The sequence below is a fragment of the Monodelphis domestica genome, chromosome 4, assembly GCF_027887165.1.
Source record: "Monodelphis domestica isolate mMonDom1 chromosome 4, mMonDom1.pri, whole genome shotgun sequence".
In the NCBI taxonomy this organism is placed as follows: domain Eukaryota; kingdom Metazoa; phylum Chordata; class Mammalia; order Didelphimorphia; family Didelphidae; genus Monodelphis; species Monodelphis domestica.
In genome coordinates, this window is record NC_077230.1 from 34,654,148 (window position 1) to 34,667,707 (window position 13,560).

General features: G+C 30.4%; 1 protein-coding gene across 1 annotated transcript; it reads left to right on the forward strand.

The window, feature by feature from the left end:
• The first annotated feature begins 6,501 nt into the window (after nucleotides 1-6,501).
• Nucleotides 6,502-11,678, forward strand: LOC103101773 (neurabin-1-like). The gene is made up of 3 exons (XM_056793284.1): nucleotides 6,502-6,998; nucleotides 9,045-9,165; nucleotides 10,898-11,678. The coding sequence occupies exons 1-3, from the start codon at nucleotides 6,815-6,817 to the stop codon at nucleotides 11,007-11,009; spliced, it is 417 nt and encodes a 138-aa protein (XP_056649262.1). The 5' UTR covers nucleotides 6,502-6,814; the 3' UTR covers nucleotides 11,010-11,678.
• The last annotated feature ends 1,882 nt before the right edge of the window (nucleotides 11,679-13,560 follow it).

Sequence of the window (13,560 nt, forward strand, 5' to 3'; positions counted from 1 at the left end):
TTGGCTTTTTATATATGCTACATACAATTATATATTAACTTATTTTATGGTGGGCATTGGATGAAAAACTGTACAAATAATGGGATTCCTATATATGGCCCATTTGACAACCTTATGGTTTTAAGGAAAACATGTTAACTACCTTTTTGAATGTAGTTTCAAGAAATGTTTTTAATGTGATTTGCTCCCCCATTTTTTTAGTATTCCTGCCATATGGTCATTCCTTTTTATTTCTATTTATTTATTGAAACCTTATACCTTCCGTCTTAGAATATATAACATGTAAATTTACAAAGAAAAAGAATTTTAAGGGGTGGGCAATGTGAGGCAAGTGACTGTCTCAGCATCATACTTCTAGGGGGTCACATTTGAAACCAGGACCTCTTTTCTCTAGGTCTGGTTCTCAACCTATTGAGCCACCATTCTTTTTTTTTTAAGAATTCTATTTATTAACAAACACTGGAAAGCAGAAAAGCAATATTTTAATTTTGTACCAGGCAGATTAACTTCACTGAAACAGATTAAAAAACAGTAATCATGGGAAATGGCAAGCTTTCATTTCATTTATAGTAAATAAAATATCAATATTTTAAGCTTTAAATATCAAATATTGGTTAGAATAACATCTTTGTTATTGACTTAAATAATAAAAAAAATGCATAGTGTTTCAAATGCTACCATCTCTGGGCTCCCAACCAGTTAAGCAAATAAAAATTAATAGATGAGGAATGTAGCTTCAAGTATAATTATGATACCAATAAGAAGTACCAACACTCTTCTTAGAAAAGATAGTTTTTATGTGAATTCCTTAATGCATTTTAGAGTTCTACAATGTAATTTTTTTACTTCATTCAGAGATATTGAATATTTTCCTAGTGTGGTAAAATCTGAGTTCTTCAGAAAGGATACTTAATTTAATGTTCAGGTTCATTATGTAAAGAGTTATAAAATATATTCATTTGAATGCATGCATGTAAAGTAAAAGCTTTAATTTTTTTTTTCCAAAGTGCATTGGAATCACTAAGTAGAGAGATCGCAAGAAAATCCTTAAGGGAATTAAGAAAATTCAACAGACAGAAAAAAATTAATACAATCTAACAATTAAATATATCAAAAAGATAATTCTGGAAGATACAGAAAAAATGAGAAAAATATAATTACATGATATTTACCTTTAATCTACTACTTCAACATATTATTTTGATATAGAATAATTTTTCATTGTTGAAAAATTATTAATATCATCCATAATAAGCATTACACATATTATACTGTATTTCTGAATAAACTGATTATAATATACACATATGCTCTCATTTTTGTAGGAAATGAATATGGAATTTCCTCAGTACAACTGGAGGAATAGTGCCAAAAGCAATTTTCCTAGTATAACAGAAACTCTTAGATGTTTTCAATCTTGTTCAACTTTTCATTACCTCTGCCTAGACCACCTGTAAAAAATCTGCCTCAAACTATTGAATTGTTGCTTTCTTATTGTCCCAGAGTCCTTAATAGACATTAATTGCAGAACCTTAATGTTCTTCTCTCCAACTCCAGCCCTCTCTATTCTTTGTTAATTTTGCTTCAGAATCCAAATATGAACAAAAGAAATAAATGTATATAAAAATTTATACATATAATAAATATATATCTATAAGGTATATATGATATGTGTGTGTGCATACATATATATTGCCCATGAGACCTCCTTCTTACCTTCTCCCATTAACTACTACATTGACTTCTCCATAGTTTTTTGGTCATAATACTCTCCAAATCATAGCTCAAGTGCTCCAAAATACTGTTTTACATTTATCAATCTGTTAAAGAATGTTATTCAGTTAAACCAATGGCCAACGAGGTGCTTTTGTTGTCCTCTCCCAGGACAATATCTTTAACAACTCTGCCCACTTCTGCTCCCAAAGAGATAAAAGGAAAACGTGCTTTAGGACATCGACAACATGAAGCAATATTTGTAAAGAGTGAAGAACTATAGAAACATGCATGGACTATACGCTATAGCAACCTTGAGCTATTTAGCTTTAGAATCTTTGCTTTTTAATTCTTACTATAAGTTTTTAATAGACACAAGGATCATTTGTTTTAGTTTTGTTTTTAGACCTGTGGCCTGAAGGAGCCATGTGCACTAGGAAAGAAAATAGGAAAAGTTACTTGGTTTAGAGGATCATATGTATCATCTAAGTTTCCCTAGTGCATATGGAAATATAAATGATCCAAGATAATTTCTTGGGATCTGAGAATGTCCATGAGAATAATAATCCACAGGAAGATCTCCATTGACTGCTGCTGCTGAAAGTAAGGACAAACCTGAGAACACAATGACAGTTTTATTCTAAAGGCTAATGCCAGAGATAGGGACTTGTGTATTTCTAAAGGGACCGACTTCTGTAGGCATGATGTGGCCTAGGAAGAAGAATCAAATTTCAGTTCAACAGGACTAAAACAATAGGAGATTCATGAATGCCTGATTCCCTTTTACATGTGAATAAATTCTGTCACAAAGGTAAGTTTAATTAGAAGTTACGGTGGCAGCTTTGTGTGTGTGTGTGTGTGTGTGTGTGTGTGTGTGTGTGTGTGTGTGTGTGTGTGTGTGTTTTGAATCATTTTCAATTGCAAACAATAGTTAATACTAAATCTAGGAGGAGATAGGAAATCTTTACAGACTACTGTGTAGAAAGACAGACATAAGGTGACATAGTTATACCTTTCTTTGAAAGCTCAATGCTGGAAGCACTGGATTAGGGAAGGATATGGCAGATTTTGCAGCAAAAATGCAGGCTTCAGGGGAGAAAGACCTGCTAAGAAGTTTTGTTTGACAGAAGGGCAGGCCATGTTAGAGAGAAATGTTGGAAACGTCTCCACAGATAAGCTTTGGCAACTGGCTGGATGGAGGAGGAATGATGGACTGAGCCTGTGAAGAAGACAATAGTTGGTGAGGCAGGGTGATGAAATAGTGAGAGAGAGAAGAGGAAGAGGGGAGATTTTCTGATTAGAAAATAAGAATTTCAGCTTTGGAAATACTGAATATCAGATGTTTATAGGACAATGGTATAATTTAGAGAGGCATTACCTACCAAAAATTCCAGACTGGGATCTGGAAAGCTTACCACAATCTCAACACCCAAAGATTAAAGCCCAAATATTTGGAGAACAAAAAAAAAAAAACAACCCACCCCAATATACTTCTTTTTCACTGTCCTCTGATCAGGACTGATCTTCCTTCACCACTCTGCCTACTGCTGCTGTCATAGAGCTAGAGAAAACATGCTTTATGATGTCAGCAATAATTCACATTAGCTGTTGGGAGTGGAGCTATGTGGAAACGTGAGAGTGGTTTGGGTTCCTGAGTTGATTACATTAAAAAAATTCCTTTAAAAAATCTTTTTCTCAACACTTTTCACATTTACATAAAAGGTTTTTATTCTTTTTAATTTTACATAGTTACAAGAGCCTTAGTTTAAAAGCCCTGGTTCACTTAAAAAATAAAACAAACAAAAAACCCTTACCTTCTCACTTAGAATCAATGCTGTGTATAGTTTCCACAGCAGAAGAGTGGTAAGGGCTAGTCAATGGGGTTTAAGTGACTTGCCCAGGGTCACCAAGCTAGGAAGTGTCTGCGGACACATTTGAACCCAGGACTTGGCTCTCAATTCACCGAGTCACCCAACTGCCTCCAAACTGGTTCATTCTTGAAAGAAAATTGAAAAAAGTTACTTTTCTTTTGATGAGTTACATGAATGATTCCAGTCATCCAAGTATCCCTGAAACTCATAAATTCTTTTAGATGGTTTCTGAGGAACTGAAGCTAACATGAGAAAAATGTTCCCTAGAAACTTACCCAGTCACCTGTGGGGAAACAATAACAGCAGATTCTAAAGAATGCCAGAAAAAGGAGTCCATGAATTTGTAAGAACACATATTTCTATATATATGTGATATGTCTGAGGAAGCAGAGACAGTTCTGTACTTGCTACCTCTGGGCTAAGCCATATTATCCTCCTTGAGGGCTGGTTGTTTCTCTCAATCTCGGTGCCCACCATAAATACTTGTTGGCTAACTGGATTGATAAATGGAATTGTTTACACACTCGTTGCTAGGGGAGCTTGTTTTGAAACTTAGGAAGTAAAATTATGTAAGTCTCAAGAAAGAAAAAGAAGTCTAAATATTAAATGTATAAAGGTGGTAAAATGGAAAGATTATAGGCCTAAGCTGAGGTATCTGTTAACTTTTACTGCTGCTTTTTGACTGCTGGCTGACCATTCTGAGTTTCAAGGCAACTGAAGAGTTGATTCAAAAGAAATGACTGGTGGTTCCCTTAAGAGGGCCAAACACTCAACAGCCAATAAGAGATCATAGAACATAGAACAACTGTCAGGTTACCAAGGAATCAGGAGGATTATAAATAAAGGGAGGAGACTGGGGAGGTCATTCCTGCAAAGGAAACCAAGGAGGTAGGATGTGTTAAGGGTTGGAAGGGGTGGCAGTTTGATAAATTGTGGAATTATTTGTTTTAGAGTAGTTGCTGGGGATTTCTTTTTCTTGTGGAATGGTTTGATATGGAATTGGTGATTTTTGATGTATACATTTTTAAAAAATATTGATAAACAGAATCCTAAAGGGGATCTCAGAGATTTTGTCCATTTTCAAAGGAATTGAAGATTATTGAGGAATCTATAAATATTATAAAATACTGTGGCAGGATCCAGGAGGAAAATATATCCTAACCAATATCTTCTAACATGTTTTCTTTTTTATTTTAATTCTTTTTCTTTTTAACTTTTAAACATTATTTCATGTTTTCTGTTTCATATGGTTTTCACAATTTTGGTCAGTCCTCTAGTGAAAAAATATAAGAATATTGGGGAAAGAAGGAGTGGGATAAACCGTGGAAATTCATCTTTATATAAATATTTAGAAACAGAAACCAATCTATATGTATGTACTACATTTAAATAAATATATATAAGTCTGAATATAAAGATTATATCCAATTAATATCAATTATTAATTAATGATTATCAATTAGTAATTGTCACTAATCAATAATTGATTAATTAATGATCATCAAGGTGTAATAATCAAAAATTAATAATTGGTTAATATAAATTATTTGTTATAAATTATTGAATTATTTTATGTATATACAATTAATTTATTTATTTTTAATAAATTTTATTTTTATATATTTATATATTATTTATTAAATTGTTTATTTTAATTTATTTTAATATAACTTATAAATTCATTTAATTTAATTTTTAAAGTTAATTTAATTCAATTATTTATTAAAATAATAAATACTATATAATATTATTTATTAATTAGTGATAGCCATTAACTGATGATCATTAATTAATAACTGGCAATGATTATTATTTTTAACCATCATTAATATTAAACAATTATTGATTAATCAGCATTGATTAATAATTAATCTTAATCAATTAATAATTAATGATCATAAATTAATCTATTCATGTTCATTGATTACTAATTATATTAAGTGAATTTAATGGATGGTCATTAATTAATAATTGATCATGATTATTATTCGTAATAATTATTAAGTGTTATTAAGTAATTATTGATTAATGATGATTGATATTAATTATTTTATAGTCATTGTTATTAATTATATCAAACAATTATTGATTTATTTCATGGATTAACATTAACCAATTATTATTTGATAATGTTTAATAATTAATATTAATAGATTATTGATGATCATCAATTTTTCCTTATTAAATAATTATTTAATATTAAATAATAATGATTGGAAAATAATAATTAATAACCATCAATTAGTATATGTCCCTAATTAATAATTGATTAATATTAATTTTTGATTATTAAATTATTGTATTTTAGAGTATATTTAATTAATTAATTTATTTTAATACATTTTCTTTTTACATATGTATATATAAATATATTTTTTAATATTTAAATTTAATTTTATTCATTTATTAATTTATTTAATTTAAGTTTTAAATCAATTTAAATAAAGTATTTATTAACTTATTAAAATAGTAAAGTATTAATCATTAAATATTGATTGATATTATCACTAATTAATGAGAATTGCTAATTGATTATTATTAATTAATAATCTTTTAGTATTTATTATTAATTAATTAACAATAATTAATAATTGATTCTTAATAATTAATTTTTATAAGTAATCAATATCAATTATTAATTAATGGTTGAGAATTAATAGTCAATTAATAACAATTATTAATTAATAACAATTATTAATGATAATCAATCAATAATTGATTATGTGTTAATTAAATTATTATAATATAATGTGTTATGTAATATAAATATAATAATATGACAGGATAGGATAGGATAGGATATAATCATTTTATAATAAATTCTGATTAATTGAAAATAATAATTTATTAATGATCATTAATAATTAGAATTCATTAATTAATATTAATATATAATTAACATTAAAGGATGGTTTTAGAATATAAAGAAAAGAATGTTAGTCAATGTGCCTTGTACCACTTACCATAAACATTAATTAGGCTATAGCAAAATTGTATATACCTTTAGAATTCCTCCCCTTCCATTAGGTATAATGCAGATTTTTCCCTCTAAAATTTAATTAACGTACAGGAGTAAATTTGAACATATGAGATACATTGTGAAAGGAAATATTATTCTTGTGTATCTTGGGTTCGAACACTAAGATAAAAAGAATTTTTAAGGGGCGTATCAATTAATGTCAAAAGACTGATCAAGAAAACTAAATTTTCTAAATAAAGTTAATACACCAATGTACTTTGAAATTATTTATATTTTGCTATCCATGCACTTAAAATTTTTTTTATTTTTTTCAATTAAAGATCGAATATTTTCTTGTTCAAGAAGCTTGTTGATAGCTTTTAATCTTCTCTGTGAAAAAATGATGCAAAGAAGAGTCCAGAACCTCGATTTATTTCCTTGTCAAATAGACAAAGGTAAGCTTTAACTATAAAATTGCTTATTTTATACATGTATGCCATTTTTCATCAATTTTATTTTTATTAATTTGTTTGTCACATCAATAAATATCAAATCTAGAAAATATTAAAAATATTAGGAATAATTCCCAAATGAAGATTAAGGAGTGTAAGTTTAACTGATAAATATTTTTGATATCATAACTTTTAAAATAATTTCAGAAAGGTGAGTTATATTAATAAGGCACTATTTCCATTGATATTCTTGACCTTGTTTAGTGAAAAATAATATGATAGAAGATGATCTAACCATACCAGATACCAAAGTGTATTATTATAAAGTACTTATCTTCAAACTAATCTATTATTGATGAAGAAAGAGTAGTGGATCCGTGGAATAGAGTAGGTACACACAATATGCACAGTAGAAATGACTTTAGTAATGTTGTGTTTCTTACATGCAAAAATCCATATGTTAGGGTCAAGAACTCACTGGGTCAAAAACTGCTGAGAAAACCAGAAAGCATTTTGGCAGAAACTAGATGTAGACCAATGCCGCACATCATGTATCAAGATAAGGTCAAAGTGGCATTCGATTTATGCATTCAGGGTAATGCCAGATTTAAATTAGGGGGAAAAGAATTATCAAATAAAGACAGAGAACATTATAGGAGGTGCAATGGATCATTTTCATTACCTTTAAAAGTTTTCCACACAAAACCAATATAGCTAAGACTAGAGGGAAAGAAGAAAAATGGGGAAAAATTTAAAGATCTGATTAAGGCCTCATTTCTCAAAGATATAGAGCACTGGATCAACTTTATAAAGAATACAGGTTGTTCCCCAAATCATAGATGCTAAAATTATATGAATAATCAGTTTTCAGATGAAGAAATAAAAACTGTCTCTAGCCACATAAAAAAGCACTAAATCACTATGAAGAATACAAATTTAAACAACTCTTACTTTTCATGCCTATCAAATTTTCTTAACGAGACAGGAAAGGAAAATGAAAAATGTTGGAGGTGATGGGGGAATATTTGAGACACTAAGGTACAGATGGTGGAATTTTGAACTGATTCATCTATTCTAGAGAACAATGTGGACATATGCTCAAGGAGCTATACAATTGTGCATATTCTTTGACTTGGCAATATCACGACTAAGACAGTATCCCAAAAAGATTAGAAATTTTTAAAAGATGTAAAAAAATGTCCCTATATGTACAAAATAATTTATGGCAGTTCTTTTATGTGTTGAAGAACTTAAAATTTCAGGGATAACATTCAATTGTGAAATGGCTGAAAAATTTGTGGTATGTGATTGCAACAATATTATTGTGCTACATGAAATGATGATTAAGATGATTTCAAAAAACCTGGAACACTTATATGAACTGATGCAAAATGAAGGGAGCAGAAGCAGAACAATGGGTGCATGAACAGCAATACTATGCAATGATCAACTGTAAATGACTTTGCTATGCCCAGAAATACAAAGATTGAAAGACAGTTCTGAAGAACTGAAAAATGTTATCCACTTACAGTGGAAAAGGTGATGGAATCTAAATGCAGAGCAAAATATGTTTTTTTTTACTTTATTTTCCTTTTTTCCTGGTATGTTTTATTTCTCAACATGATGAATAAGGAAGGAAATATGTTTTACATGACTGCATATGTATAATCTTTATCAAATTGCTTACCTTTTTAATGAGGTTGGAGTCCAGGGTGAGTAGGAAAGAATTTGGAACTTAAAATAGATTTTATATGTCCTTAGAAAAAATTTTAATCATTAAAAATATTTTAATGTGCTTATATGCTGAAAGGTAGAAAGTTCAGCAAAATCATTGGTCTAGGGGAGACTGTAAACAGAGTCAGATATATATATATATATTGCTAATTATTAAGGAAAAGATACCAGTAAAGTATAAGTGGATGGCTTATAATTCCAGTGCAAAGCTAGAGTGACCAGGCCAACTGTACTGGGAGGAAATTTTATTCTTACTGTTGCTTCAGATGTTTTAGGCTTTCATTATTATTACTATTATTATTTTTGCATTTATAGGGGACAACGAACTGGGGCTTTGTACTTGTATCTTCTTTGATCCAGCAGATGAGGATGGAAAGGAACCAGGGGTTTTTATAACTGAAATTATTGAAGGAGGTGCAGTTCACAAACTTGGATGGTGAGTTTGGTTTTGTAATTTTATAAGAATTGACTTTGTAGGGAGGATTTAACATCATTCTAAAAAGGGTTAATATTGTAAACATGGAAAGTGACTACACAAATAAAATCTCTGAAAAATACAGAAATATCAACTTTAAAAATATTGTCATGACCAAGCTAGTAAGGAAATGGAATTGGCTTGGAAACAAAGATTCTATAATTCCACTCCAACATGGTCTGTAAACTGTGACTTTATTCTTGATCATTGAGAAGGTCTTTAATAATTGCCATAAAGAGCCCATTGTAAACATATGCCCAGCTATTTCCAAATCAGGTCAAATTAACAAGTATTTATAAATCTATACCATTCCAGAACCTGTGCTCTCCATGAAGGGATATAAAGAAAGTGGGAAAATAGTTCTTGATTTGGAGAAATGAAAAACTGAATTGACTAGGCAACAAACAAATTACTATTGTGTGCAGAAAAGATCTATACTAAATAAATGTGAGAAAATCTGGGTGTGGGGGATACTTTGGTTGTATTAGAAAAAATGGTATCCATGAGACACTGGCAACTATCTTCAGAGATTATTGAAATTTGACTATACAATAAAATAATTCCTGAATTGAGAGAGGGCTTCCTAGATATAGGAATGTAGGAATATACATTTAAAATATTACTATAAACTGCCCAAAGTGAATCCTTGAGAAAGGAAAAAAATAAGAAATGCAAATAGGTTGCCAAATCATAACTTTAACCTTGTAAGAATTTACTATGCAACTGAGGTCAAATGGTACCCTCTATGTCCTTGCTCATGATGTAATTTTGGACTTTAAAATGGAATTCTTCCTGAGATGACACTCTGTTACATAGAACTGAAAGCAAAAAACGCCATCAGGCTTTCTGTTTCAAAGCCTGAGGCTCATTACTTCTTCATCCCCAACTCACTTAGCCCAGATGGTTTTAGAATTTTTTCCTGCTTCCTAGATTGTAACAGAATTGATTTCTTTAGCTGCCCATCCTGAATATCCCAAATAAATGGTGGAAATTTTCTCCTCTTAACCTCCCAAAGTTGTTTTCTTTTCCTCAGTTTCTATGATGATATTTATCTGTTTATTATCACCCAAGGTCTCTACAATAAAAATATCAACTAGAAGTTTCCGTCTGAATTATCGTCTCCTTACTCAGTCTTCAGTCAGTGGGGGCATTGTCTGATACCTCAGAAGAATCATTTGTTTTAGTTTCTGCAGATCCTATTGACTTTCTGAAGAATATTAAAATTGAAACAATACTCTGATAATTGTTTGGAGGAGGGCATCTGTGTTTGTGGATGATTTCTCTTGGATCCTTCTCACTGTGTTTTCCAAGATCTGTCAAAGTCCCTTCCTTTTTCAATCTCATTTCATTATTGAGACTTAGCCAGCTGGAAAGGCTTGGAGTACAGACCCAGTTATGAACACTAATCATCCTTGAAGCCCACTTAAAAAAAATCCAGGGAAGAATCCCCAGACAGGCTGCAGGGTAATGAAATTATTGAGACACACCAGCCCTCTAAGTCTTCTGATTAATTTGTAGAGAAGTGGTGACTGAAAAATTTGTAAGTGGCAACCATTATAGTAATGGTATGATGAGTCATTGAAGTCTATCTCTTAAATTAGTACCATATCTTCTAATCATACACATGCATTGGACTTTTAGGTCATAAAAATCTTCAATGTAATTTTAATAACTATGCAATTCTATTTTTCAGTATCCGTGTATTTGACCAGATTATTAAAATAGGTGACATCAATCTAATTGGATTGGATGAAGCAGAAATCATCTCTACTTTTAAAAAAATGGACGATTCTCCTTTCCAGTAAGTAAATTTTCCCACATTTCTTTAAGATGCAGAGATTGCTAGATCATTGTTTTTGATTTGGAAATTTCTTTAGCAATGTGTTCAAACAGAAAAATTGGGGAGAAAGAAAGCCTAATTAACATGTTTAAATAATTTCTCTTTTTGACTTCTTTTGCTAGGAAATGACCCTCTTTTTTTCTGTTCAGCAGTTCACAAGACATTTTAGGACCCATTTGCACCTTCCTTTCTAAATACTCATCTTAAGCAAACCCTTGATTTTCGTCTGCATTTATTTTTAGTTAATGAATTTTTATTTTCTTGGCAAATAATGCTCCTTGAACCTGAAGAGGTTTTTTTGTTTTGTTTTGTTTTGTTTTGTTTTGTTTTGTTTTTGTAAGAATGACAGCTTAGCTGAATTTCCCCATTCCGCTTTTTGCATGGCTATGTCTTAATCCAAAGTACATAAATTAAATGTGGATATTTTGTACCTAGGATTGAAATTGGCCGCGAACCACCTGACGTGAAGTCAGAACTTATCGAACTCCTCGAGTTGTCAGAGGAAAGGAAGAAATATTTTATGGATTTGCTCATAGTACAGGTATTATGTGAACCAAATAAAAAAATGCAGAAACTCAAAATTCTTTCTTTTTTTATCATAACAATATTAAAATAAAATTTTTGTTCTTTAAAACGTTTCCTTTCCTACTCTTCAGTAACTTCATCTTAATTTATTACATACTTTTTTATTGTTGCTCTTTTATGCAATTTTATCAATGTCTCTGAGATTTCCATTCTAATCTTCTCTGATGCACTCCAACCTTCACCACTGAATTATCATTTGTAGTATAGAGAATGAATTAAGCAAAACTGAACAATAAATACAGCAACTGAATCTGATAGTTTTTGCTCCTTTCTGAACAACAGAGATATATACATGTGTGTATGTGTATGTATATTTTTATATCTCTAGCTTTTGTCCCAGTCTAAGATTTTCCATAACAATTAGTCAGAGGATGGCAAAATTTTAATTCTGCTTTAATTTACCTTAGTTTTAAACAGCCTTCTGTTTCTGCTTACTTTACATTATTTAATATGGGTTTTTTTAATGTCTTGTAGAATTCTTATTGTTAATTTCAAAAACTTAATAATATCTCATTATATAATATATCACAGCATTTGTTCAGGTTTTCCCAAATTAACAGACACTTTGTATTCAGACAAAGAATGTGTAAGTGTACACATATTCCCTTGATTTCCTGCCTTTGATGACTTTGGGGTTTCACTTCTATTCTAGTTGCATTGATTTTGTTCATGTTAAACCTTTCTCAGTAGTGCAAAATTTCTATTTTTTCTTTTCTTATGATCACAAACCCCCTAGTTTTTTACCATCAATATGCCTCACAAATAGAGGTCTAAGAGGTCTTATTCCTGTTGTTTTTCTAATTTTGAATGCTGTATGGATATTGGTTGATATTAAGGTTGTATATGCAACTTGAATTCATTATGGTAAATTATATAGCCCTTTCCTATTCAAACCTTCATTTGTATCACCTGACTTCCAGTTTTTCTCAGGCCTTCCAGAATACAGAATCCTTCCTCTCTCATTTTTGTTTTTGGGTTTTTGAACCCCTGGATTGCTGAGTTAATTATCTTCTGGGACTTCCTCATGGTAGAATATTTTATGAACTCTTAATTATTGTCAAGTAATCCTGAGTAATTTTATTAATTTTGAAGGTTCAGTTTGAGGACCTGTTAATTTTAGACCTCTTTTATTATTCTTGTTTTTAACATTTCCATTAAGATTCCTTTTCACAACAATCTCTGACCAACAATCTTTTATTTTATGTCTTTCTGGATCCTATCTCAAAGGCTTTCCCCAAAAGGCTGGTCTACCAATCTGTAAGCCCCTGGAGGTGAAGGAATGTTTTATCTTCATATTCCCAGGACAACACACGGGCTTGCACTTTTTAGATGCTTAAGAAATTATGATTGAATTAGTTGCTCATGTTGTTATGCTGATGCAGAAGCAGGCTCTTGCTTTTTATTCTGTGCTATTTAGCTAGATGTTTTGGAAAACTCTTTAAAATGTTTTACTATAATTTTGAAATGACCATCCTTCCTCTAATACTGATAATGTCTTTGAAAGAAAGATCAAAGAATATATTTAATCTTTCAAAGTGTGTATATGGGTATATTGGTATATATTTCATTTTGCAAAAAGTATAAAAGTATTTACTACTGCCTCCTTAAAACCTCTTTCCTATCCAATTATGAAATCTTTAAACATTAGCACATTAGGAGAGTGGATTTTGTTTTTTTATTTTAAGCATGTTCTTGAGATTTCTTAGCTTTAGGCCTATATTGTAATTACATTTTCTAAACATTTTCTCCATTTAAAGGAAAAAATTAGAGATATCACTATTGTGAGAGGACAAGCAAGTATTTGTAGAAGTCCAAGAGTACCATGGTACTGGATGGCCAGGTATATATATATGTGTATATATAGGTATATAGATATATATATAAGCTTTTATTGAGTATGTAAACTAGTGGTTTTTTTTAGACAAAACTTA

Coding starts and splice junctions, on each gene's coding strand:
- LOC103101773 (XM_056793284.1), top strand. CDS start 6,815: ATGTACTTTGAAATTATTTATATTTTGCTATCCATGCACTTAAAATTT. Junction 6,999..9,044: donor TCCTTGTCAAATAGACAAAG/GTAAGCTTTAAC, acceptor TTGCATTTATAG/GGGACAACGAACTGGGGCTT. Junction 9,166..10,897: donor GCAGTTCACAAACTTGGATG/GTGAGTTTGGTT, acceptor TCTATTTTTCAG/TATCCGTGTATTTGACCAGA.